The 25,769-nt window shown below is 37.9% G+C and overlaps 1 protein-coding gene across 1 annotated transcript; it reads left to right on the top strand.

Moving 5' to 3' along the window:
* Positions 1–2,774: 2,774 nt before the first annotated feature.
* On the top strand, positions 2,775–23,655 carry TMA16 (translation machinery associated 16 homolog). The gene is given in 8 exon segments (XM_076336573.1): positions 2,775–2,947; positions 4,009–4,121; positions 12,743–12,780; positions 13,571–13,655; positions 14,745–14,893; positions 21,572–21,614; positions 23,284–23,415; positions 23,417–23,655. Coding segments are annotated over 8 exon segments (633 nt in total). The 5' UTR covers positions 2,775–2,941; the 3' UTR covers positions 23,484–23,655.
* The last annotated feature ends 2,114 nt before the right edge of the window (positions 23,656–25,769 follow it).

Below are 25,769 nucleotides of genomic sequence, written 5' to 3'. Positions count from 1 at the left end.
ATGATGGAAGTTTGGAAACTGTTCGTCTAAAAGCAAAGGCTTAAGTCAATGCTGTTTCTTCATCACTGTTTTTTCTTAGCAGACAAAAAAAAGCCACATTTTTGTTCATCCAAATGAATAAAGACTCTAAAAATCACTCTTTTCAACTTTGGTTTGCATTCGTGAGTGGGATCCCATAGTCAAAATGTTTTCACTGTCATTTTATCATATTGTCTGACTTATATTTGATTTCACTATTAATTCCCTTTCAAAAGATACTTCCTTCTGCATCCTCCAGTTAAATATAAGTTGCTGGTCCCATGTAGATTTGAACAGCATTTAAACAGAGCTATTCTCTAGTTTGCTACTATGATTCCCGTGCTATTTGACAGCATAACTCTAAATCTATTTACTTGGATGGAGGATTTAAAATTCAGTGTTCCATTTCCTGTTATGACTGCTACATCCTAAATCATTAGATTAAAAAAAAAATTGCCACCGTCACTGCCCTCTGTAGCAATTCTGTAAATCTATGAAACAGTTTTATTGCAAGTGCACAAATAAGTAGTGTTCCAATACAAGCTGAATGAAGACTTTGCTCGAGCTAATCATGCTTGCCTTTTTTTTTAGTAAAAAACTTGGGGAAATACTGTTTGGGGACAATCTTTACAATGAATATATGTCTTTAAATATTTGGTCCCCGACTTGAACAAATCAAATTTTCATGTAGCATTAGTAAAAGGTAGCAAAGTACTGCCTCCCCAACTTTAGAAAAGTGAAGAACTGATCATATATAGTAAGAAGAACTACTAGTGGGAAGATGTTAGTAGGAGCCACATCTGTATGGGACCCTGTCTCCTGAAAGCAGAACACATTCCACTAAAAAGCATGTCTGCTCCTGTGAGACACCTTTTCTATCAGTGAGTTACTACTCCACTATTTTTTCTGCCAAGACCGTTAAGAAGCTGGAAGAACCTGGGAGTCTTAGTTTTTAAAAGAAAATGACTGTCTTTTCCACTCTCTTTCACAGACAGGGATGAAAGAAGTACTATTTAAGCTAAAAGGATGATGCTGGCACAAGAACGCACAATGCGTGTGGGCATAAATCGGTGACAGATACATTTGTGATGAACATTAGAAAATGTTTAAGCATAAGAGAAGTGACATCCTGGAAAAGGCGTACGGAGAAGGACATCCAAAAAACCACTCTAGTGCAGGAACAGGCTTTACAATATTAGTAGCACAGCATGCTATGAGACCATGACTGCAGTTTTTAGCAATTAAGCAAATAAGTAATACGAAAGCTTTGGCTGACACCTCACCGTTTAGATTTTTTAGGTTTCTAATACTGGAGCTGTTACACATTTTCATATTACAAACATGTTTGACTGCTTCTGGTAGCTTGAAGAATAGCTGGTCTCCAACGGTGGCAATTACCTGGCAATACTCAGAGCTGTAAACTACATTCCCTGACCTGTCATACTATCAGAGATCAAAGTAAAACATCATTAAGCTGAACAATTCACTGATCAATTAAAAAAGTGAAGACATTTTAACATAATAGCAGTGACCTTAGCCCACTGAGAGTCTTTGACAAGTGCCACTGAGATGTTGGAGAAATTATGCATTATGTGGATGGAAAGTTATATCTCAGTAAGGAATATCATCATCTCGAGGCATTACTATATTGTAAAAAAGGACTTTTATTCTGCACTTCTGCATTCACAGATCTTCACAGGGAACGTGAAATAAAGAAGTAGTATGAAATTACTACTTAATATCTCAGTATTAAGCATTGCTATGCGAAAATAATGGCACAGGCAGGTGCCAGTGAATTTTTAGTTATCATTTAGAAGCAGATCTTTCATACCGTAGGTAGAGGTTTGGTAGGTCAGCAGAGTAAAAGAAAACATCCCGTCTTAATATAAACCTTCAGTTTGGAAAATAATTTTTATTGTCCTTTTGCAGGTGTAAGGAGGGTGCCTGCAGAAGCGGGGCTGGAACAAACGCAGCCCGCTCTCGGCTGTCAGGACCTCCTCATGGGGGGCAGCTGGGGAGGACGCCCGCCCCTGGCTGCACAGTCCTACCCTCAGTAGAATCTTCATCTTGTACTTCTACAGTATCCCAGAGAGGTAAGGTTTACAGGGAGGGATAGGCTGTCAGCCTACGTGATGAAGTTGGCAGGAACAGGGAAGTTTTGGGGCACAAAGTCTTTTCTAAAGCTTGGTGAGAAGTCACACCGTCCAAACCAAAGGAGGACTGATCTCCAGCACTTCTCATTTAATATCACAGAAATGAATTAAAACACTTGAGAGAAAAAAGTTATCGGCGCCTGAAAAGCAAGATGTAATAAGGCCTCAAGATGGTGTCTCTATTGAGTCTGCAATGCTCGGAGCTTAACAGTCACAAATGATTTTCCATAGGCCCATGGTCTGGGTCCTGACTTCTTAACACAAGCCTGCTTTAAGGCGGCACTGGAGCAGCTCTGCAGCCCGGGCCAACCCGCACCTTTGTGCTCTCGCTCTGTTTGTTTTCGGGGAAAAAAAGGCCACGCTCGTAACAAGTGAAGCTGCCGGAGTCAGGGAAGCCGGTGGCAACTGCCACGGCGCCACCGGGCCGCGGAACGCCTGCCGCGCTGCCCGCGCCGTCCGCCCGGATTCTTTTGGCCGGTGCACCGCGGCGGCGGAAGGAGGGTCATTCGCCATGGTGCGTGCGCCGGGGCCGGGGCTGGGGCCGGGGTTGAGGCCGAGGCCGAGGCCGGGGCCGGGGCCGGGGCCGGGGCCGGGGCCGCGGCCGCCGCCGCCGCCTCCGCCTCTGCTTCTGGGGGCGGCGGGGGGCTCCTCACGCGGAGCTCCCGGCCCTTTCCTTCCCGCCGGGAGCGGCCCCACCGGCGTTCCTGGAGAGGCCTTGGGAGTCAGCGGCGGGTCCCCTGAAACGCGGCAGGCGGCCGTGCGGGCCGTTAATGGCGGTAAACCGACCTTGCATTTAAAAGCTGCTCCCCCCCCGCCGCTCGGCCACCCGGGGGAAGGGGGGGAGCCCCGAGTGACCCTGCCCGTCGCATGGGCGCGTTTCCTCCCGGAGAGGTTTGCGTCGTTTCAGGCCTTCCCGGCAGGGCTGCCGGCGGGCGAGGGCAGCGGGGCTGGTTTTGTGCCTGTACCCGCCAGCGAGCACCGCCGGATTGACGGGGTTAACGTGCGAAACTAGTGCAAGGTGCCTCTTAAGTTATCCTGAACGCCTAAAGAAATCTTATCTTTGACTTTATCTTTTCTTTTTTTCGCAATCCTAAACACTGATGCTAACACGGATATGATGTACTAAAGTCGCCGTTTGTTGACTGCTGTTTCCTGCATCGCATTTGCACATTTGGCCTCCTTGCTTTCAGGTGTTTCTTTTGCACACAGTTAAAGACTTTAAAGAATTTAAATTGCATATTGTTTGATGAAGCCTTTCAGTTTTGTTAAAACACTTTTTCACCAAAAAGTAACATAACTTAAACTAGCGTTACAGTATTTTTTAAATTTGTTAGTGGTGTTCTCTCTCTGTGCTTCATGAAGGGCTAGGGAAGGAAAGCCTCTGGCTGCTCCCTGGTGTGAGGCATTCTCATGGTCTGCGGGGAGGTACAAGAAAATCCTTTTTGTTATGTCGTACAAATTACATACGGTCTTTGTCAGAAACCCAGATGCAACAATCAGATAGAAGCTTGAGTGGGGACAGGTACGGAGAGGTAATATTAGTTTCCTAGCTGTAGGGTTCTACAAAATAGGTATTTTGAGAGTAGTCACTATGTAAGATTTTTTACAGCATTTTCTGTGCTCCAGTAGTTTTGTTACAGCATGTACCGTGTTCAAGTAATTTTGTTTGTTGCTGAGAAGGGTAAGATCTAACTGGTGGAACTGATAAGCTGCTACTGTAAGTTAAGGGCTTTCTGAGATACTGATGCATGACCTTTTAAGTCTTTACCATGGTGTGTGCTCCCTTTAATGTTTTACCTAACTTTAGTAGTGTATAGTATCTTTGATTTCTTTTCAGCCAAAGTTACGAAAAACCCAAGGAGGGAAGCAAGAGAAAAAAGTTATCCACCCTTACAGCAGAAAAGCCGCGCAGCTCGCAAGGGAAGCACACAAACAGGAAAAGAAAGAAAAGTAAGTTGACTGTGCAATGTCTGTGTACAGACCAAAGGATAGCATCACAGTAGATATTTTTTGTTTGGGTGGTGGTGGGAGGGGACTGTTATGCTGATACAACCTTAAGGTAAAAGGCAGACCTATATAACAGTACTGCTGTGCCATCTGAACTGACAGGTTTACATTCATGAAATCAGCTTATACAAAGTATATAGTTCTGCTACTTGATTTTTGGTATTGTCTTTACAAGTTAGGTTTCTTCTTATTGCAGCGTTTTGCTTTTTATAATCTGAATGGCGTGGTGCTGGTGATTGCACGTGAAGCCTAGTCATCTAGTTTGACTTTACTCCAAGATATAGTAAGAATCCTGCTTGGGGTCTAGCTTCTTGTGCTGAAGTGCTGAGTTCATAGAAAAGGAAACCCAGAAACCTTCCTGCAGAAGAGAGACTTCTGAATAAAACTGAATAGTTAACTCCTCTTTGGTGATTTCCTGCTGTTCCATGGCAAGTTTGGTTTTCTGCTTTTAAGTTTTACTTCCCCCTTCCACAGAGGGAAAAGATAGCTGGAGAAGACTGGCCTTTAGTTTCCATTCTGTCTCAGCTTGCTAGTTGATACGCTGTGATTGTTTGTTTAGAAAGTTCTTAAAGCATTTTCTGTCAAAGTATACTAGTATATGGATGGACCATGTGAGCTGAGCCCAAATATTCATATGTCTGAAGGTATTAAATTGGGAACTCCTGGTACAGTTGAAATGTTCCTTAGAGACTGTGCAATTTTATGGGTGGGGATGGATGTACAACCTTATCCACAGCAAAGTTGTAAGGTTGCTCTAACTAGAAAGGGGCCCTTTACTAGCATAGCTGTGTCATGTAGCCTCAACCAGAGCTGCTGCACGAATTTACAAGTAGCATGTGTTGAGGATCGGGCAGTTTCCTAATGTGCAAGGAGTTTTCCCTGCTGCTTCATGTTTTGTCTGTGCTCTCTGACTACGGATTGTAAGTAAGTTTTTATTGTAGATTATTTTCCTAGTGCTAAATTGACTACTTCGTCCCTTCACTCTCTCATCTTGCCTCATAACTGCCACTCAGAGCACTTAATCACAAAAGATAACTGAATCATACTTGAGTCTTAGTGCTTACATCTGTGACTTTGCCATAAAGAAAAACATGCACAAGAAAACTTACTGAGTGAAAGAGTGATGTACTGATTATTCATTATGACATGGCACACTCAATCAAGTCTTTCAGTGATTGTCTCTGTGGGTAGAATTATACTGATACAGACACCTGTGCTGACATGTCTTGTTAGAGTGCTACTTTTGGTTCCTCTTGCAACAGCAAGAAGTTAAAGCAAAGAACTCCCACTGGAATAGTATTCTCCCATTTAACTTGCTGTCTAATTACTTTTCTTCATGGAGAAGGTTTTAAGGTATATGTAAGAGATGGCACAGGGCAATCTATTTTGTTGCAGGTAAGAGAGTACCAAATGCATCATTCATTTCTCTGCTTAATGCGTTAATATTGCAGTAATTAGGTCACCCTTTCCATGAAAAGGAATGAAAAGATGCTGGCTTTGTACTGACTAGGCTTTGTTACTGAGGCAGCTAGATTTGGCAAGTCATAGTATGTAAGAAATGAACAGCTGAAAAGTTTACTGCTTTAAGGATATCCAGAACAGCATCAGGGTGTCTTGGATTACTGGACCCACCTTTGCGGCAGTGGAGTCTTAGTCTTAGTCCACTGCCGACATTGCCAATTGACGTCTACAGAGCAAAATATGGAATCAGAACTGATTTAGGAGCCAAAGGCCACTTAGTAGTTTTGAGCACACAGGGTTCAGTAAATTGGAAATATTACTGACTTTCTAACTGATTCTCTAGACAGATATACTCGTAGTAAGCAATTGTAACACACCTTGTCCTTTCTCGTATGATGATCTAGATGATCTTAACCCTTAAGTTCGGTTAAAAAAAAAAAGTTCTAGGTCCCCCAATGACAGACAAAAAATTAAATTCTTTAATTTATTGGAAGTTTTCTTTCTTTCAGCAGTTGTCACCAAATGTATTAATTTCAAGACTTGCTCATCTGAGAGTTAGTTTTAGTGCCTAGTCTTTACTATGTAGATTTCTGCCTGTGCTTGCCAGAGTAGATTAAGTCTCATAGCTCAGCAAATTACAGTACCAGTCTTTTCTCTGCACTAGCCCCCACGGCTGTAGTTTTACAGAAGATGCTCCAGTTAATACATCGTGGCATGCAGCTCTCAGTTCAACCATGTTAATTTTTTTTTTTTTTAAACTGCACCAATAATTGCAGTACTAAAAAAAAATGGATTTGTTGGATTGAACAGCAGTTAACTTCTCAGTGCTGGAGAACCAAGTTACACAAGGATGAATTGAGGGTGTATGTTTAGGCAGTTTATTTCCTATGCCTTGCAAGTAACACCTTATCTTGACTAGCAGTACATGTAGAACAATTGCTACAGCATCTTCCTTCTGTCTCCTAGCACCCGTTGCCACTGGCTGTTGAAGACAGCTAAATGCTCCTTGCCCTTCATTTGGGCTCCAGTAGTTTCCCCTGTGCACAATGACAGGTTAATCCTCTATGAAAGCTTTTTTTGGAGGATTTAAGTTCAGTTCAAATGTTTTTGCTAACACATGTAAGTCTACCATGTTACTTCAGCCTTTCTTTATAAAGTTATTTGCTTTTTAAAAAGGAATTTTACATAAAAGAAACAGACTTATTTATAAATGAGTTTTTTACTTGCTTGAGAGACAGTGGTCTTTATAGCAGTATGATTAGCCTTCCTGTTCTTTCCTCTGAAATGTAGCAAAAGGAGCTAGTCATGGCAGCAGAATCCTTCCAAGTGAAACAAGCAGACTACCTTTTGGTATGTGTCACGGGTTACCTGAGGAAAAAGCGCCATTTTATGAAAAACGATTAAATATTGGCAGCCAAGCAAGCTAATACAAGGTGAGCTTCAAGCAGCCCGATGAAAGAGCAGATGGTTTATCCTGAATTCTTTTGGGGATCAGTGAAGCCTAATGCCTTCACAGAGCAAAAGTGCTTAATAGAGAGAAACTCAGCTTAAGATTAGAGGATGTAGATAGCTATCCTTTCTATTAGGCTATCTTTAGGATGTTGGTAGTTATCCTTTTTGGGCCTCACAGAGCAGAGATGCTCCACAGAGAGAAACTCAGTTTAAGATTAGAGGATGTAGATTTCTATCCATTTCTTTAGGCTCTGCTGCCTTTTCTTTTCCAAGCTCCCTTACTATTTCAAGTGTGAGGCCTCTAGGCTAATGGTAAAAGATGTAACTGTTCATTTTTGCATAGGGAAACTGTTCCACCAAAAGTAGCGTGTCAGTCTGGACCATCCAGAGCACATTGTGATAGCAAAATGATCTGTCTATAAATAAGATTTCTACATCTCGCAGTTCTGGGTCCTAAACAATTAACTAGTGTTATTCACAGATCTGCGCTTTGTAGATCGCTCTTGTGGTGGTGTTCTAAAAATAATTTGCATTTAAAAACATCCTCCAATTGTCTGTATTCTATTTTCTGTACTGTCTTGGCTTGAAGAGCAATTTAGCTCGAAAGGCATGAATAATGTTGATATCTTTTCTTCCCTAGTGTCTTTAAAAGTCTTAAGGGTTCCAGTTTCTTTTGGATCTCTATTATGTTAATGATCAGCTTGTTAAATCTTAAGTTTGGTTTTTTTTTTTTTTAATATTGGGAGTTAAGCATGTGTTTAAAAACAGTCAGTTTAGCCACTAACCAGTCTTTTTAGTATAATTACTTAGCTTTCAGTTTCTTTAATATAATGGTGGGGTTTGGGTTCATTTTGCAGAGATCTGAAAAAGACAAGATAAGTATCTGATGCTGGGATGGAGGAAAGCTTTCCACTCCTACGCTCAGGAAAAAGAAGTAGCCTGCACCAATTTTGTTCTTCCTCACTGCTTTTGCAGGTCTAGTAAATGTCTTCATTTAGTGGCAGCTGATAATACTAAATAAATGCTCTGACATTGCTTCCAAATTTGTGACTTAACTACAGTAAGTTTACTGAAGGCTTTTTAACTGGAAAATGATTTACTGAAGTTGAAATATTTGCAGAAACAATTTTCCAAATTACTCCTATTTAATGACAACCCCATTCTCTGGTTGGAAGGTTAATACGTCCTTTGGCAGTAAATAGGAGAAGCTGCCTCGTAATCTCTACAGTATTTTCTTTCTTAATCCCATCTACAAATCTGGTACTTTTTTGACCATGCTTCTCATTGTATAGAAATAAGTTGTCTTAAATGTGGGGAGGACCTAAAACTGGAGGCAGTATTCTCAATATGATCTTACCAGCCCTGAGTAAGGGAGATAATTTCCCTGTACAGGCTAATGCACTTCTGCAGCATGGAAGAACTGATCAGAGACAGTCAATGAATCTAGGAAGTTCATACAGTTCGTCTGTATTTTAATTAAGCTGTGGATTTACTTGCCAGAAGATGCTGTAATTGTGGTTGGCTAAATTTGTGCAATGATACTTTCTGAACATACGTACATTTTATCTGTTGATTACTATTCAATACAAAGATATTACCTTGGATGTAGAAAGCCCTTGAATGGCATATTACTGGAAGGTAAGAATGTCTCTTGTAGAAGTATCAGTAAATGTCTGCTTTGATTTTGTGTGGTTTGTTTCTTTTGGTTTTGTGGGTTTTTTTTTTTTTTTCCTTTGGTACTTGGCTGGAGACAGGATTCAGGACTAGGGACAGTTTAGGCTTCTATTTAACTTTTTAACCTTTCTATATGATGGAGGAAGAGAAATAACTACTTGTGAACATTCCTGTTTATGTTGAACAGGAAAGGAAATTGCGTTTAGTTATGAGATGCATATTCAAGTATCTTTTGCCCAAACAACATAATAACAAAGGGAAGACATTACCCACAAGGAATTTCAATACTTAATGCAGCACTGGGAAAAAGGAGGGAGAAATTCTGCTCTAAGTTGCAGAAGTCTTTTACAGCCTCCATTGTCCAGATACTCTTCAGTGCAAGCATTCTCAATGAAATATGACAGTAATAATAAACTTATTGTCCAGAAACTGGCTGCACTACAAAAGACCAATCTTGACCATAATAAGAGGAGACAGACCAGTTGGTTTTAGAAAACTGACTACATTCCTAAGTCATCTCGTTCACTTGAATCGCACCTTTTTCTTGCCTGCATCCCTCTTCTCAGTTCTCCTCAAGGTCTAATGCGCAGCAAGAAATTCCAGTGTATTACTACCAATTTATTCTCTCTTAATCTACATGTGAATCCTTATTCCTATAGGCAACTTGTTAGATCTGTTAAATAATTACAAAGATGTTTTTATGAGACAGCAATAGCTGGTTCACTGGCGCCAGTAGAACACTGCTTTTTCTACGCTTTAGGAAACCAGGCCCTAATGGGATATTCCTGGAACTTCTCTTAGTAGTGATGTACCAACACCAATCATGTGTTGTTTGCAACTGCTGACATCTCTGTCTGCTTTTGGTAGCTAAAGCTGATCTAGCACTGGAATTTTTTTTTCTGTCTTTTTCCCTCCCGAGTCAAAATATACCCTTTCTATTGTGCATATATTGTAAATTTTTTAGAAGTCTCTGCATTTTCATTACAAATATACTAGTCTAATACTGTCATGCTCCAAGGTATGAGAACTATGGAGTTTTTACAGTATTTCTTGATCTGGCATGAGGCGACCCCTTAGGAGTAAGCAGTAGCCTTAAAATATCTCCTTGTGGAGCTCTTTGTTTGTTTCTCCTTAGCTTTTCTGTTGTCTAACTTCTTAATCTCCTTTGAGCCACTATGCTTCTAGTTGCGCTGTTTGCAGCAGTGATGCTTTGAGATGTACTCTTGCAGATTCTTCATGTGGAACTGAAAAAATGCTAGCTCTTAAAATTATTTGTTTTGTTCACAGAAATAAAAAAATGAACTGCAAAAAAATAAGAATTTTTAATTCCTATAGAGGGATTTTCATATGGAAGTATCCTAAAATGCTTAACCAAGCCACTAATTGGTGCGTAAGCTAACAAAAACGGACACGTATAGGGAGAAATATGGAAGGTATTTAGCAACAAGAAACAAGGAAACATGTCCTGTCAACCATGATTTTTTTTTTTTCATAATGAAAGAACCTATCTTAGTTCTCAGAGCCATGGATGGCATTTGTATGTGTGGATATTATAGGGAAAAATACTGAATTGGTAAACTGATTTGGCAAATATTTATTCATTTTTAGTATTTAGAGTAGAACAGTTGAATACAATCTGAGATAAATAGGTGCTGATGGAGCGTGAAGGCTTTAACCTTTTAAGTACCTAGTAAATATCAAGAAAACCACTGATCATCCTTATCAATAATCAGTGCCTAAGCAGATGATTTTTGGGAGGCAGGTGGAGGAGAAAATCATTAAGAAGTGACAGCCTGCCACAAGATTGTATCCCTATCCTCATCCTCTCTTTCCATTGAGCAAAAGATGTTGCTCATTGTGTGGAAGGAGACAAGAGGAACTTTCTTTGACTTACTTTACTTGATTAGCCTCCCTGCTAATACTATTGTCTTCTAGCAGTCATTGAGGTGAGGGTTTTATGAAAACTACAATAAGGCAACATCTGATCCTATCATTTGTTATTTCACATATTGAAGTAAGTTGTGTACACCTAGAGACTGAAGGCTTTTCTTCCAGAAGAAAATCCTGGTTATATACTTCATTGCCTAGATAAATAAATGATGCAGTGACCCTTGCAGGTGCAAATGGTAGTTTGTAGTGTTTTAAAGCAGACATACATGACATAACTTATGATTCTAATCAGGCAGCTTTTCTAGATGGCATCGTAGTTTTCTCCATGGCAACGCTTTGCAGATGTACTCGGCTGGCTTTGTTGCCATGCAAGGTTCACAGCAGGGACTGCTGGTGTGGAGTTCCGCTCTGTGGAATATGTGTCCTTTTCTTGGTCGCTATTACCCTTCAAAACTCCCTGCTGTTAAGTCCTCTGTAGGCTACCTACCACAGTTTTTATTGAAGACATCTACAGCCGAGTTTTAAAGCTGACTTCTAATCTAACTCATTTTTCCTTTCTATTTTACATAGTCTCATCCAGGTCTGTCCTTTAACCCACAGAAACGAGAGTCATTTTTGTTTAAACACTAAAATCTTTTAATTAAATCAACCAGCTTAGGTTTTTTTGGCAGGTATGGTAAAACTCAAATCCCATGCTTGACCTCTATAGACTTTTGCCTTAAAAATGCTTATCAGATGCTGGAGCATCTATAGAAGTAAAAAGGCTTTTCTTGAATGCGTTAGTGGAATTCTTAGCAGCTCACACATGCTGTGCATTGGCTTTTAAGTGGCTTTTAGATGGTCTTCAGAGGATGAAATACTTCTTGAAAAAGCTAATCTTTATTTTAATAATGTAGGTTTGTGGCCAAGTGACACAAGTATGTTTGTCTCTGGAAAGTAGGGCTTTCTCTTTTGATCTGAATTTTTGTGACAGGTGACAGACTTCTGTGCTCCAAATTACTTCAGTTAACTAAAATGCTCATTAAATTCTATAGAGTATAAGGAATTTAATGAAGGAGCATGCTAGCTTTGAACTGTGTTGAATTTTGGCATTGTTTGTTCTTTGTCGATGATATCCTTTATGATTTTCTTTATCCTTTATCAATTTGCTTATTAAAATTGACTTTTTTTTCCTATTATTTATCAGAGGTCCTTGGATATATATACTGAATGTGCACGGCTAAGATATTTTTTTCCAGTGACAAATTTCATACTTATCCCAACAACGTATTATTTTCCTTTCTGGAAATAAAGTGACATTCAGCAGCATTCATTGCTGCAGACTGAATCTGAGAGCTTCAGGACGAAAATGCGTGAGGCACTGCATTACCTGTTAGAAAACTTGTGTTCTCTGAGAACTGCTCAATAGGACGGGAATTAATCCCAAGCTGAGTTGTGTACACACATCCCATAGAGTACAGAAGGCTTCAAGTATTCTGTCAGAGATTGAGGTGGAGTGAAAAATACTTTGAGATGGATTTTTTTTTAACCTTTTTTATAAAGTTGTTAATTTTGGTTTCTTAAGATATTAACTCTTACTGTTCACTAAGCACAAACTTTAATTATTACAAGTTTATTAGATACTGGAATGGTATTTTTCACATTGTATGCTTGATTTGCAAGGATGCAGTGCGGTGAAATCTTTGTTCTTGATCTCCAAACTCATTAAACATAGCAGCAGAATATAGAAATACTTAATGAAATTATTAAAATGCAGGTCTTTTGTGAAATACTTCTGCTCTGCTCTGAGAAAAGTGTTGTGTCCTATTTTCATCCTGTTTTTTTCCATTTAATTGCTTCCAAGAAACTGTTTAACTTAATAGGTAAAATGGACAAATTTCGGATAGTAATTTTATTAAAAAGTAGAATTTTTAGATTAAGCAGAATAAGTTTTACATTGTTCTGAATTTGGCAAATACTTCTATTTGAAATTTTACCTTGACTTTCATTCTGACTCCAAAAAAAAAGATTTTTTTGAGAAAGAAAATGAAGATAATTATTTGTATGGTACTCCTTCCTGGCTAACATATCTGTTTTTTCTCTGCTAGGTTGAAGACTGACAAAGCTTTGCGTTTGAGTATCATTGGTGAGCAGAAACTTCTGTTACTGAATACAGTACTCAACTTTTTAGCATAGATTTTTATGTTTTACCAACTTTATAGATACTCTAGTTAGAGTTTCTTTCTCTATAATCTGACTCTGTAATCTTAAAATAGACTTTGTTGAAATGCTAAAATACCTGACATGTTCATTCAAGTAGTATATACAGGGTGAACTTGGGGCTGAGTATAGCCTAGTCTTTAGTCAGTGTACGTGACAACAGGGCAATATAGACCAAGTGTCTGTTTTGTACATCTGTACATGTATTTATTGTACTTGTCTCCATGCTTTTTTTAATCGCTTGTAAAAGAGGATGATATATGTACGTCAACAGACACATTGTGCTAGCAAGTAAATTCAAAATTTTGGGACACAACCTGGAATATTTTTTTTCTCTTTCATATGATTGATACTGTACCTTTTCAATTTAATCTGTTTAAAAACTGTGATGATCAGAACTCTTGCTCAGCCATTGTGGGTTTTTTTTCCCCCCTTGGGGCCCTCCTAAGTTTCCATCTTAAGTAATTGATCCAGTGATATTTTAAACAAAGCATAGCATCTTTTTTCTGTGAGGAAGACATAAAATATATCTGAAATGGTGTGAGAATGTTTCTATTACAGCTACCTTCATACCTGGTACACACAGTATCAGTGAGTCTATGATGCCATTCAAAATCTTGAAAAATGGGGGGTTATTTCAAAAATGTTGAAGAACTTTGATCTGTGTTGATGCTACAGTGATGATGTAATCATTAATGTTAAGTTTATTCTTGTAGGAGAAAAATTGCAATGGTTTCAAAGTCACCTTGACCCCAGTAAAATTGAGTACACGAAGAAGGAAGCTGGTGAACTAATTGAAAAGTAAGACTGGTGTTAAAAACAGCATTAAAAAGCTTGATTTGTCTTTTAAAATAATGTTCTTAAGATCTGTAAAGTGGTGATGACTCAGAGAAGGACTTCTTGTATATTACTATTAATATCAAATAGTTGATTTTGTTGCAACTGACGTTAATTATATATTGAAAGATGTATATATTCACACTAGAATTGCTGAAGTAAGTTGTGTTGTTTGGGTTTTTTTTATTATTTAAGTATATCTGCTTTTGTAGTGTGTGGAGGACTCTAAATGATTTGCACAGTAGTAATTGCATGAATTTGCTAGTCAGGTTATTCAGAGACACTTAAATACACAGATTTCATTCTACTTACTCCTTTATTCTTTAATTTTCTTTGCTGAGGTTAAACAGTACTCAGGTGGGTCAATTTTTAGGGCAGAAAATATCAAAATTGAATCTGCTAAGAAGGAACTCAATTATTTCTGTGCTGCTGAATGTATGTACCTGTAGCTTGTCAAAATTTTTCACCTGCTAGCTAAATAACATAATATGTATGTATGTATTCTTACACAGGTGTACTATATCAATTTCCTTTCAGAAGCTCTGACATATTTCCTACACTTCATGAAACCTGTAAACTGCTAATGAACGCTAGGGATACTGCAAAGGCAATAAAGGCTTACTTTTTGGATTTGGGTTAGATGTTTGTGAGATGATGTAGAACGCATGCCAAAGAAGAACTTTACTTTAAAAATTATTATTGAGGTGGTGAAATTCAGCAGTTAAGTTAGGAATACTTAGATTTAACACTGGTCTTCCAGAGCATGTGAGTTATAATAATGTGTTTGTTTTTTTGTTTTGTTTGTTTTATGAAAACATAGTTTAAAAAAAAAAAGGCAAATAAAAAAACCAGTGCTTCTGTAAGCTGCAGATGATTCAAATGAAGTTCTAAATGGAGCTTCCACTTTGAAGATGAAAGTAATAGTTCAAATCTAAGAAATATCTCTGACTAATTTAGAAAATAAATACAATTAGTAAAATAACTTCTTAGATTACCAAAGTAATTCTGTTTTGCATGATTGCATCTAGCATAAATGCATTTTATTTCTTTCAGTTATATGTGTCGATTTAATGCTGAATTGGAGCAGATTGAATTACAAAACAGTATTAAAGGTAGACAAGGAAGACAGCATGGTTCACGGGAGACTGTCATCAAGCAGACCATAGAACGTGAAAGACAACTCTATGAAGGCTATGGAATAGGTATGTAAAAACACTAGAAATAATCCTGTTGTCACATCTTCTGCTCACAAGGCTAGAATCTTAAGTGAAATTTCTAGGCGTTATCTTTATTTTTCTCTTCAAAGGAATTAACTAACTGCTAGGTATATATGCCTTGCGGAGGAGTTTGGGAGAAGGGGCAGGGTGAAAAAAAGGGAAAAAAGATGGTGGAGATCTGGCTCATATTTCTGCTTTACTACTTTGCCTTTGTGCGTCTTTGCTAGTACTGCCTCAGTGCAGGCATATATAACATATTTTTGAAACTAAAGTGGGATTTAATGCACCTGTCTCAAATACAAATTCTGTTCAGCAACTTGCTTGGACCTTCATTATATACAAAGAATTTTTTATCGTAAAAGTGCACTTTAGTGGGTGTGCATGTTTTAACATGCATTAGCATGAAGACTTTATTTGCTCCTGTGGGGAATAACCAACATCACTTTCTCTACAAATTAATTACTTTTTTTAGGTGGGCTTCATTATCTGGACTTGTGCCAATGAAGTTTTTATACACAGCTTCCTCTAACATTCTTTTGATAATATATAAACTTACTGTTAGGGATAAACCTGTGGCCTGACTTGCCCCTTTCCACTGAGGTGGACCCAGTGGCATGAGGAACTTCAGCAAGTTTCATGTCATGAGAGAGAGGGCTTTAGGTTTCATGAACTTGGAGAACCAAAGCCTCTGAACTTACGGGCCTAAAACATCTTCAGAAAGAGACTCTTCATTCCACTAAGGTTGAGAGTGTTTCATGTGGGAGAACGATTGCAGCAGAAATTGTAGTACAGATGTATTTCCAAAATGTGAGTATTTCTGGAGTTTTCCTATTAAAATTTAGGTAATCCAGGAAGAAATCTTGGGCTATTTTGACACATCTACTCTACAGGCTCTTTTCTATGGGCATAATGATAACCCGCAAGTAGAAAAACACGTTTTTCCCTCTTGTTCTTCTCAGGCAGAGGAGCTATGCTTCTTTCTTTGACTTACTGGAGATGGTGGTGGAGGGAGTGAAAGTGCTCTGTGTGTGTGAAGGCCCTAACACTTAACCTCTTAATAAGCAAAAACCCACAAAACCTCCAAAGATGTAAAATTTAAAATCTTCTAGATAAAAGCCTAGTTGGAAGCAGTTTGAGTTTTTAAACATTTACCTTGGCCATTATCACAAGTTTGAATAAAATCATAATGCCAGATATTCTCGTTGACTTTATTACCATTTATCTTTATCTGGGGCAGCCATCTATGCCAGCAGATTATCTCATGAAATCTGAGGAGCATCATGTGTGAAAACCACAACATAAGCATCACAGCTGAAAATTTCCTCTTGCGGTGCATAGTTGTCTTTAAGAAGAAACACTTAAACTCTTTTTCAAAGTACTTTTGGTTTTGGAGGTAGCACACAGATGCAGGCTACATGTGAGAAAGAAATAAAAGACTGAAAATTTGATAGCTGGAACTAGGCTGAAGGGAAGCAGCAGTGATCTGGTGAAATAAGGGAGAAAGACAAAGGGATAACGAAAGTGCAAAAAGCAAAGAGTTGTTTTGAGGAGAGTCAAGTATAAAATAGTAGTGAAATTTATGTATTTTTCTTTAACAAATAAGCACGTTGGAGTTGAGCGATGAACTTGGCTTTAATGCTAAAGAATTAATCAAAGGCAGTCAGTCCTTCTAACAGTGAAAGTGCATCATGGAAGACATGAAAAACCTATATTGTTCTGTGGTTAGGATACAAAGCATGGCAAGGTTTGGGTCGTGTGTCATATTCCCTTTCCCCCTAATTTATATTTTACCAATAAAGAAAATGAATGGCTCAAAATTTTGCCAGCGTTACTTAGTATTTTCATATCCTGCAATGGCAGAGGAATTCAGGAATAGCTGTGTGACTTCATGTGTAATCTTTGATTTCTTAAAAAGGGGGGGGGGGGGAAGTCATAGAAGGTAGATACTATGGATGTCATCAAATAGCTCAATTGTAGAAAATCTCCTTTTTGGTTTTGCTTTTAAATTCTAAGTTAATTTAATTTTAAGTTAAATTTTAGTTCTTCCTTTTTTCCCCTACTGCTTTGTGGAAAGGTGACAGAAAAAAAGCAATAGGATTAGAAAGAAAGAGTCAAATGCACAAGCACAACATAAAAATAAAGAAGAATCCAGAAATATTGTAAGCAAAATTTGAGGTTATTATAGTATTAGTAAGTAAAGCATTCAGAGAGCATGGTGCAACTTCACATATTAAATACACTCTCAAATCATTCATTATTTGTTGTCACAGCTGCTGCAGGTTTTTGCTCTCTGTCTAGGACAGTATTCATTCAGAGAAAATAGTTGCTGCTAAATACTGTAATTAGAGATTGGGGATAAATGGAAATCAGCTGGAAACTGCTTTTATGCTCTAGCTCATTATTATCCCTGGAAGCTGTAGTGAAGGGAGCTTTTATAACTGACTTAGTATTTGTTGAGTTGTTCCCCCCCCCCCCCCCCCCGCCATTCTTGAACTTAGTTATTTCTTGTATGCATGTGCATTTGCTATGAAGAGACTACATGGTACGAATTGTTTACATTTAGGAAGGTCTCCTAAAATTTGATGCCGTGTATATATATAAATCAGATATATCTAAATGAAAAATTAATTCTTCTTTACTGGCTGTTTGCAAAAGTGGTAGATATCCAAAGGCATAGTAAATTTTAGTCTTTTTTTTTTTTAAAATAGTACCTATGCAGGGAACATGCAGTCTATCTGCGAGGTTGTTGAATTTTGTTAGCAGCTACTTGTCACTTCCTTACTCCTTATATGTATCTACATTAATTTTACTGTGGTTTTCTTCCTGATGTTGTCATTTGTGTGTGTTTGTTTTTTTTAATCTTGTCTTGCATGTTTATAGCAAAGCTATTGAAAGGGAATCGTAGATATTTACAGGATATACCCTTGGAACTCAGAGTTAGCATGCTTTCAGTTGAAAGCATCATAATTATTTCATCTGAACATCATACATTTTTGATAGTTTGCTTCTAATTACCTTGCATGTTCTCTGAGAAGCATAATGTTAATCTTGGGGAAAAACAGCCTTTAAAGCTAAACGCACCAGTTCTATTAGTTAATTCTTGAAAATTGAGGATATAAAGAAATTGATTTAATTCAGATGAAAGTTGTATCTGCTAGTGTAACTACTGTACTGTTTGTTAGCTGCTGTTTTCTGTAACAATCATTATTGTGTAACTGAATGGTTCTTTATCTAAAGAGCATCTAGAGTTTCTAACATCCTTTTCCTTTTCTAACTTCAGGCTGCAATATCATCCTTTAACCTGACTTGGGTGTTTGTATGACAGTTCTAATGGATGTGGTATATATGCAGCCTATATGCTGTGCAGAGCACTGTCAGAGCAGTGACGTTTCAGTCCTTGTGAGATTTAGGTAAATCTCTTGTGCAAATCTTTGCTTTGGGAGAGAGAAATGGTTACTGCTATGAAGAACGATGATGTTTTTATTAACAGCATACTTCTGGAAGGAAATAAAACATCTCGGCAGACTGTCACAGAGCACTTGGTTAAAAAGTAGTGCTGTGGGACACAGCTCTAGAAGGGCACTCTGACACTGGGATTGGCTCCTCTATCCCCTTTTTCTCTAGTTACGCTTTAGAAGCCCTCCAGTCCAAGCCTGTGCACACAGGCAGGATCGGTTAGACCTACAGCTGACAGAAGCTTTTTACTTCTGATGCCCATCAGAACTTTGAAGTAATCTGGTCCAGTGCTTCTCTATCTGAGCAGTGGGAAAGGTGCTGACTTTACAGTATTTATGCAAGTTTTGCGTTACAAATTAAGCTTTGTCTTTTTCCTTGTCATGAAATGGTGTTAAGCACTAACATCTTTATGACAGAGTTTGAGAGGTAACATGCTGTTTGTTCGTCCTCAGAAGAAAGATAGGAAAATAAAACATTATCTGAAAGGGTCAGAAACATGAAAAAAATGCTTACTTAAATTTTTCACTGCTGTTTCATTCTAACACATATGTTACTGAATACTTCATCTTAGAAATGCCAGATAGTGTCTGCTCCCCAAAATACTGGCTTCGTTTCTTTTTCACTAACTCCTGTGCCCTATTTCTCCATCTTCCATTTTTTCCATCTTTAGTTCAGAAAACACTCTCCTGTGACTTAACATTTTTAAAGCAAACTAAGAAGTTCACCAGTAGCAGCGAAAAACATGACACTGGTGCATGCTAAGGAGATACTTCTGAGTCAGACAAGTGTTATTAATCTTGTCATTTATTCCTGGTTTGTCTGAGAATAACACTGAACTGTGTGTTGGGTCAGTGCTTTGCTAGAAGGAACAAATAGAAATCTCAGCACATTTCTGGGGCAGTTGGCCCAAATTAGCATAGTGCTACTTCTGCCACACTCACTGTTTACATCACTAAGCTCTGTCCTAGGAGAAAACAGAGTAGGCATTGCTCCTCGTACAATATCTGAGAGAAGGGAAGAACTTCTTTCTCTCATGTGGTGGCTAGGACACTTCAGCATTTGGCACTGTGCTGCCAAGAGTGCAATTCAAGCGATTACAAAGAAAGCAAGAGGGACCATGGCTTTGTTTCAATGCTTAGTTGGGAAGGATGGACCTAATGTGGCATTGATGTTTATCAGAACCGAGGAATCGGCAGACAAGAAAAGGATTAGGTGTATGTTTCTTTGCCTTGCCTTGATCAGCTGTGAGCGGTATTGCTGTATCTATTTACCAAGAAGCAGGCTGCAGCAATCAACGTAACTGGTATCAAAAACTGTTGCGTATATTATTGTTTGGTAACTTAGTAACCCAATGTGAAGGGAAGAAATAATTTCTGAATAATAAAGACTATCTGGCCACAAAGGTAGTGACAGGTACCATCATCCCACATTCTGTAGTAGCAAAATCATCTATAATCCTGCATTGATAGCATTATCTGATTTATTACTGTAAGACTCGGGAAGATCGATGGATGAACAAAGGCAGAACTGTATGTTCAGGGTTTGCTCAAGGACAGTATAAGAAGTTCCTGAAATGTCGTGTTTTTAAGAGCTAAAATAGTAGAGTGGATTTAACATTACAGAGGTAGCAAGCAGTCGTCTTTGTTGAGCGCCCTGTTGCTGGGAAATCTGTACACTTCATAGACAGCAATAAGGTATTTTATATTGTGCAAAAATTTCAAGGCTCCTAAGGCGTAAATCTCTACAAATTAGTGAAGATGTTAAACACAGGTCACTTGTAATACTTCAGGACTGACCAAGAAAAGAAGGACACAGAGTCAAGACAAAGCAGCTTAGGCATCCTAGGTAAAATTCTGCATGAGTTTATAAACTACACATCTAGTAGGAACGTTTTGGCTACTCCAGGAGGAAGGAAAAAAAAAAAAGGTCTGTCCCACAGGTCTCCATACAAGATGTTTGCCTTCCTTTTTACTACCAAAGGTAATAAACATTTGTAATGAGTATATGTCACTTATTTCTATTAGTGAGGAAGACTGAAAACTTCCAGTCATTAAAACTATTGATATTTGTTTCTGTTCAACTGAGAGGAACATCAGCTCATGAGAGGAGATAGGTGCCAACAGTCTATATAAATATTATGTTGCATTTACTGCAGTATTTAACAGGCATTTCAGCAACCACGGAATGCTGGTTTCCCAGTATTGAGTAGTTTGTAGAACAGGTATTTAACAATGGAAACTATAATTGCATTGGAGTAAGACTGATTGCTATCAAATAGCCATTCTTTGCTCTCAGGCTGTCTCATGGCAGGTGGAAGGAAGTAGTATTATATTCCAAAATCCAAGAATATGTTCTATTTAAACACCTGACATCTTACTGTACTCTTCTTAGTGTTTATATTTTAAAAACACACACATAAATATATTCTTGTACTGCATAGTAAATTTTTTGAAGTGTATTTAACTGTTTGTTACATTTTCTTACTTGAATTATCGGAGTTACTTTCCTAACTCTACTGCTGATCTGTCTTGCTTGCAGTGGTGACTTAAGTGCTTTGAAATTTTTTTCCAAAAACATTTCAAAATACTTACAGGCCACTTAGTACTCATTAATTTAGAGTGAAACTTGTATATTTAGGTCAGCTTTGAAACTAAGCTTTCCTATTTTACCTTTTATTTGTTGTGCGTATTTATAGTAAGTTTTGCAGAGCAGAATTGTCTTTTTATTATGTGGGTGAGTGAATGTCTGTTAACAACTAGCATAACCAGACCTTGATCTTGGTTGAGGGTGTTAGTTGTGCTTTTAAAACAAATAATAAATTAATTATTTCCCTTGTTTCTTCACTGGACTTTTTTAAAAGAAACTTTAAGTGCTTAAAATTTCGCTATTTCTTGGATGTGTCAGTTTAGAGAAAACGAAGCATCCTCTTTTTATTATTTGTCAGGATTGGATTTTCAGTAACTGATACATTTGAATTCTGGAACAGTTCATAAGTGTAAGTTCCCTTCCTTTTCTTTAGCAGTGAGAGGTCTTCCTGTTTATATATTGCTCTAGAAACTTTCTAATATGAATCCTCATTCTCATTGTCTTGGTCTTCTAGTCTCTGAAATAATATGTTCAGCCCTTTAGCTCACATTTCTTTCTTTGAAATGAGACTCACTTGAATAATGTAACACATCTAATAGAATTTAATTTCTTTCCAATTAGAAATCCCAGACATTATGAACAGAAAGCATCTTAAATTTTTCAGGTAAGTTCTATTTTTTTTATTGCTACTAATCTGTTTATGCAAAACTGTTTCTGAATTTGACATGTTGTATGTCTTTTTTCTTAAAAAATGTCAAAGAATGCAAAACTGTCAAAATTTGTCGTTTGAAAAAGCAGACTAGGTATGGTGTTGCTATTTCGGCATTTCTTAGCTGTTACAAGCTAAATGCAGGTGACAGTTAATCATTAAAACATTGGAAGGATTAGAAAGCTTCGACAGTTAGAATTCCATTTCTGTAACTTAAGCATCTTTTTTTGATATTCTTAGAGAATATTTTCTCTTTACCTAAAATTCTCACCTCAGCTGTTCACTGAATTTTACACAAAAAGGATTAGCATTTGTTCATTTGTTTACACAAAAAGGATTAGCATTTACTGTTAGTGTTTAAGGATCAAGACATAGATTTATTGATAAATGGAATTACACTGTTTTCTTACCTGAAATGAGATTTCAGATGGTAATTGTAGTCATATAACATAGTGACCTAAGTTATTTATAGTCAGAACTTATCACTAAGCAACTAAAACAGCACTAAGTTTTTAGTCATGTTTTCTAAGATCCAACTCTAGGTGTAATACAGTCTGCAGCAGTGTTTGTGTGTAATACTAGTTGAAAATCTTAAGTGAATTGATGACTTGCATCCAGTTAAAAGATCTGGGAGCTGTGAAGCTTGCTGCTAGCTCATCTGGGGCAGCAAGCCAATATGCCTTGGTAATGGACTGCGTGAACACTCTTGCTGACAACTCTATTAAATGAGATACTTTAAAGAAAAAATAAAGATTTACGAATGCTTATGTTGCCAGGAATGATATACCACTAACTCCTAGGGGTGGTATGTAGCCAGAAGTCATACTTACAGGATGTTGGAATAAAGCCAGAAATCTCAAAGAAGAGACAGTCCTCTGGCTGCTGTGTTTATAAACGCACAATTGACTTCTTGTACTGATGGAAGTGTTGTTTTATTACCCGGGTAGTGCAAAACCACATCTGTCTTACAATTGGCAAATACTGTCTTTGCCCTTGAGAAAAATTATCCATGAAGTGCACTTACTATAAGCAAGCAAGCATTCTATTAATTGAGTACTGGGTTTGACTTGTGATATTTAAATGAACCCTTCCTCCTTCATGGAGCCTTTTGAAATAATGTACTTATCATGTGAATTAATGTTTACTAACATTTTGTGTCCCCTTGAAGTCATACAACATGTTAACAGTTACCATAAATCATAATGAAGGACTTTATGTACACGTACACTAGCTCTGCAAATTGAGCATCCAGATGAAGAAACTTCCGAACTGCTTTTCCATTGCTTACAAGATTGGGAGTTTAGTGTGTCAAACCTAAAAGCAAGTGGCCTAAAGTAACTGAGGGTACAAATAGTCTGTGGGAATAAAGTGAATCATGTATTTTTTTTTTTGTTCAGAATGTCAAACCTGAAAGTACTTAATTCTTCACAGAGAAATTATAGCTGTTGTAGTGTACAAGATCAGGTGAAAACGTTGGTGCTTATTCATACTGCAGTGGGACTGGTAGTAGTATTTAGAAAAGCAGCCTCACTTGAGTTAGCATCTTCTGAGGAAAGGTGAATTAATGCTGTCATTCCTTCTTGCTATTGGTAATTGTTTTCCATTACTTTTTTTTTTCTTTAAGAGAATGGGATGGTGATCTGAGGAAACTGCCAAACATCAAAATGAAAAAGTTCTCAGCTAGGGATGCTGCTGGCAGTCACCCTGAGGTGGCAGATACGGAAGCTAAAGAAGAATTGAATAAAGCAGAAGAGGTGGCCTAATGAGCACCAGCTGATTCAAGAGCTGGAACAGCTGAAGGGAATTGTAAGAAACCTGTTTTAATTATCACTGGAAACAAGAATAAATTCTAACTATATTTGCAAAGGCTTTGCTAGTTGCATTTTTTATAAGCTCACTGTGTACCTATAGTAAAGAGTAAACAGTATATTATTGGGTAAAGCTGTATGCTGTTGGATAAAAAATTTTGAATATAAATAAATACTTAAAATCTTAATTGTGTCCTTACTTCTCATACGGGACCTTCTCTTTAGGATGCAGGCTCCTGAGTTGACAAAGCAATTGTGGTTTATATCTTGAAATCCTGACTAGTTGAGTACCTCTTCCCTGGTCATAGAGCAGTCAGGGTTCAGACACCTGTTAGAAATACCTTGTGGTGGGAAATCCTTACCTTTTCCTGGTAATGGCAAGAATGTATGTCATTTAGTATATCAATAGCCGGCACCCTGGTGAACAGTGGGCCCAGCTAGTGGCAACTTTTATCCATCTCTTGTGGTGGTGGCTGGGATGTCTCTAGGTGTACGCAGTTCTGTGGAGAGCAGTGAGAGACCTCATCTCACAAAATCCTGCGTTGCGTGGCGCAGAACACTCACTTTGGGTGTCAGAAATGCTCTCCCATTTGGTGGAAAAGTGTATGCAGAAGATGAGATACATGGAGCATCAGTTAATCATGAAGAACTCTTCTCTTGTACCTTCTCTTGTCTGAGAATCTGTGTCAGGAACATAGAGAGCTGGAAAGACTTCAATAATTCAATATTGAGTATTTTATGTTTTGTCAAGAGAATTTGAGAGGATTACGCTGTCCTCACCACTCTGTATTGAAGAATTCAGATCAGAAGCCAATTAAAGTCCCTACAGTCTGTTTTTAAATACATCTTTTGTCCTTTTTTTTTTTCTTTTTGCTGACCCCTCTGTTGAGAAAGCTGTGCGTTTTAAAATTAAGTTGCTTAGGACTTTTAAATAGCAGGCTTGCTTTATGAAGCAGCTTTTTAGATGCCTTTAAGTGTGTTTTTCAGGAAGGTTCTTAGCAGGTTCTCACCTTTAATACCATAAAATAAAAAAAAGGAAAAAAAGGGCAAGGGCAAAGCCAGGGATAATTTCACAGCAGGCGCTAAGGAGGACATCTCTGTTAGTGCAGATTAGATTGTCTGGGCACAGAAGTCACAGTTCAGATGTACTGTCTGTACGCATTGTAGCAGTCACAGTTCAGATGCCTGTTAATGATGTGGAAATAATTACTCTTGGTGGATGATCCTTCTCGTACTTGATCCCCAGTACAGTTCTGTGTGTTAAACAACAAGGCTTTGTCATGGTAAATAGTTATGTGGGTTTCCCAGATTTCTTCTACAGATATCCAGGTGTGTATTTTCTTAGCTGTGCAGTAAGTGTTACTGATGAGTGTTACTCTGTTAACATCTATATTAAGTTTTTCCCCCTTTACAAAACAGGCTTGTGCTATCCTTTCATGTTTTAGGAAACCAATCTATTTAGGGAATATAGAATTAACCATTGTCCTCCTTAAATTAATCTAAAGAAGAAACCTGAATAAATTTAACAGACCTGAAGCACGTGTGAGTGATCTAATGCATCTTCAGACAGACTGCAAGTCTTAAACCTGTCTAGAGGTCTTATCCTCTGACACCAGCCGTATCTCTAGGCTGTCACATCACTGCTTTGTGTTTGTGTTTTAGAAATAAGTTCCGGGCAGGCCTCTGATATTTTTTTTAACTTTGTTAAACTGAGTTGTGTTGTGGAATTCAGCATGTTTTGATTTATAAAACTTGAGGTGTTAAACTCTGGTGGAAGCTGAGCCAGGGTAATTGGTCTGAACTAAAGCCGTGTGTGTGTGTGTGTTCAGTGGTTTCACAGATTTTGCCTTTCAGAAGATTCATCTTAAATTTTTGCTTGTATACAAGGTCTGATGTGCTTTGAAGTTGTAAGTAGAAACATTGCAGAAAAAGTCACTTTCCCATCACATTGGGTAAAATACATAAGAAAAATGAGCAGTAAGGTAACTAGAATGTTTAGCATGTCACAGTAATGACAGTGTATTAGGCTGACATCCTGGTGAATTCTTTAAAAAAAATTGTCCCGCAAAGTTATAGAGAATGAGATGTTCTGTATTCCTCAAAACAATTCACTAATGAGGCATTATAAAAAAGTAAGTATTACTTGTGTGGTTGATGTGATAGTCAAATATTTGAAGTAATTTCTTTTTTTAACATCTGTTGTTCACACTTCAAGAACATGTTTACAATTTGGACTTCGTTGAGTTTGTGGATTTTCTCCCTTGAAGTCTGTGTATTCACTGCTTGTTTAGCTGGCTTTTAA

This window comes from Aptenodytes patagonicus, chromosome 4 (assembly GCF_965638725.1).
Source record: "Aptenodytes patagonicus chromosome 4, bAptPat1.pri.cur, whole genome shotgun sequence".
Taxonomy (NCBI): Eukaryota; Metazoa; Chordata; class Aves; order Sphenisciformes; family Spheniscidae; genus Aptenodytes; species Aptenodytes patagonicus.
This window is presented reverse-complemented; position numbering and strand designations above follow the sequence as displayed.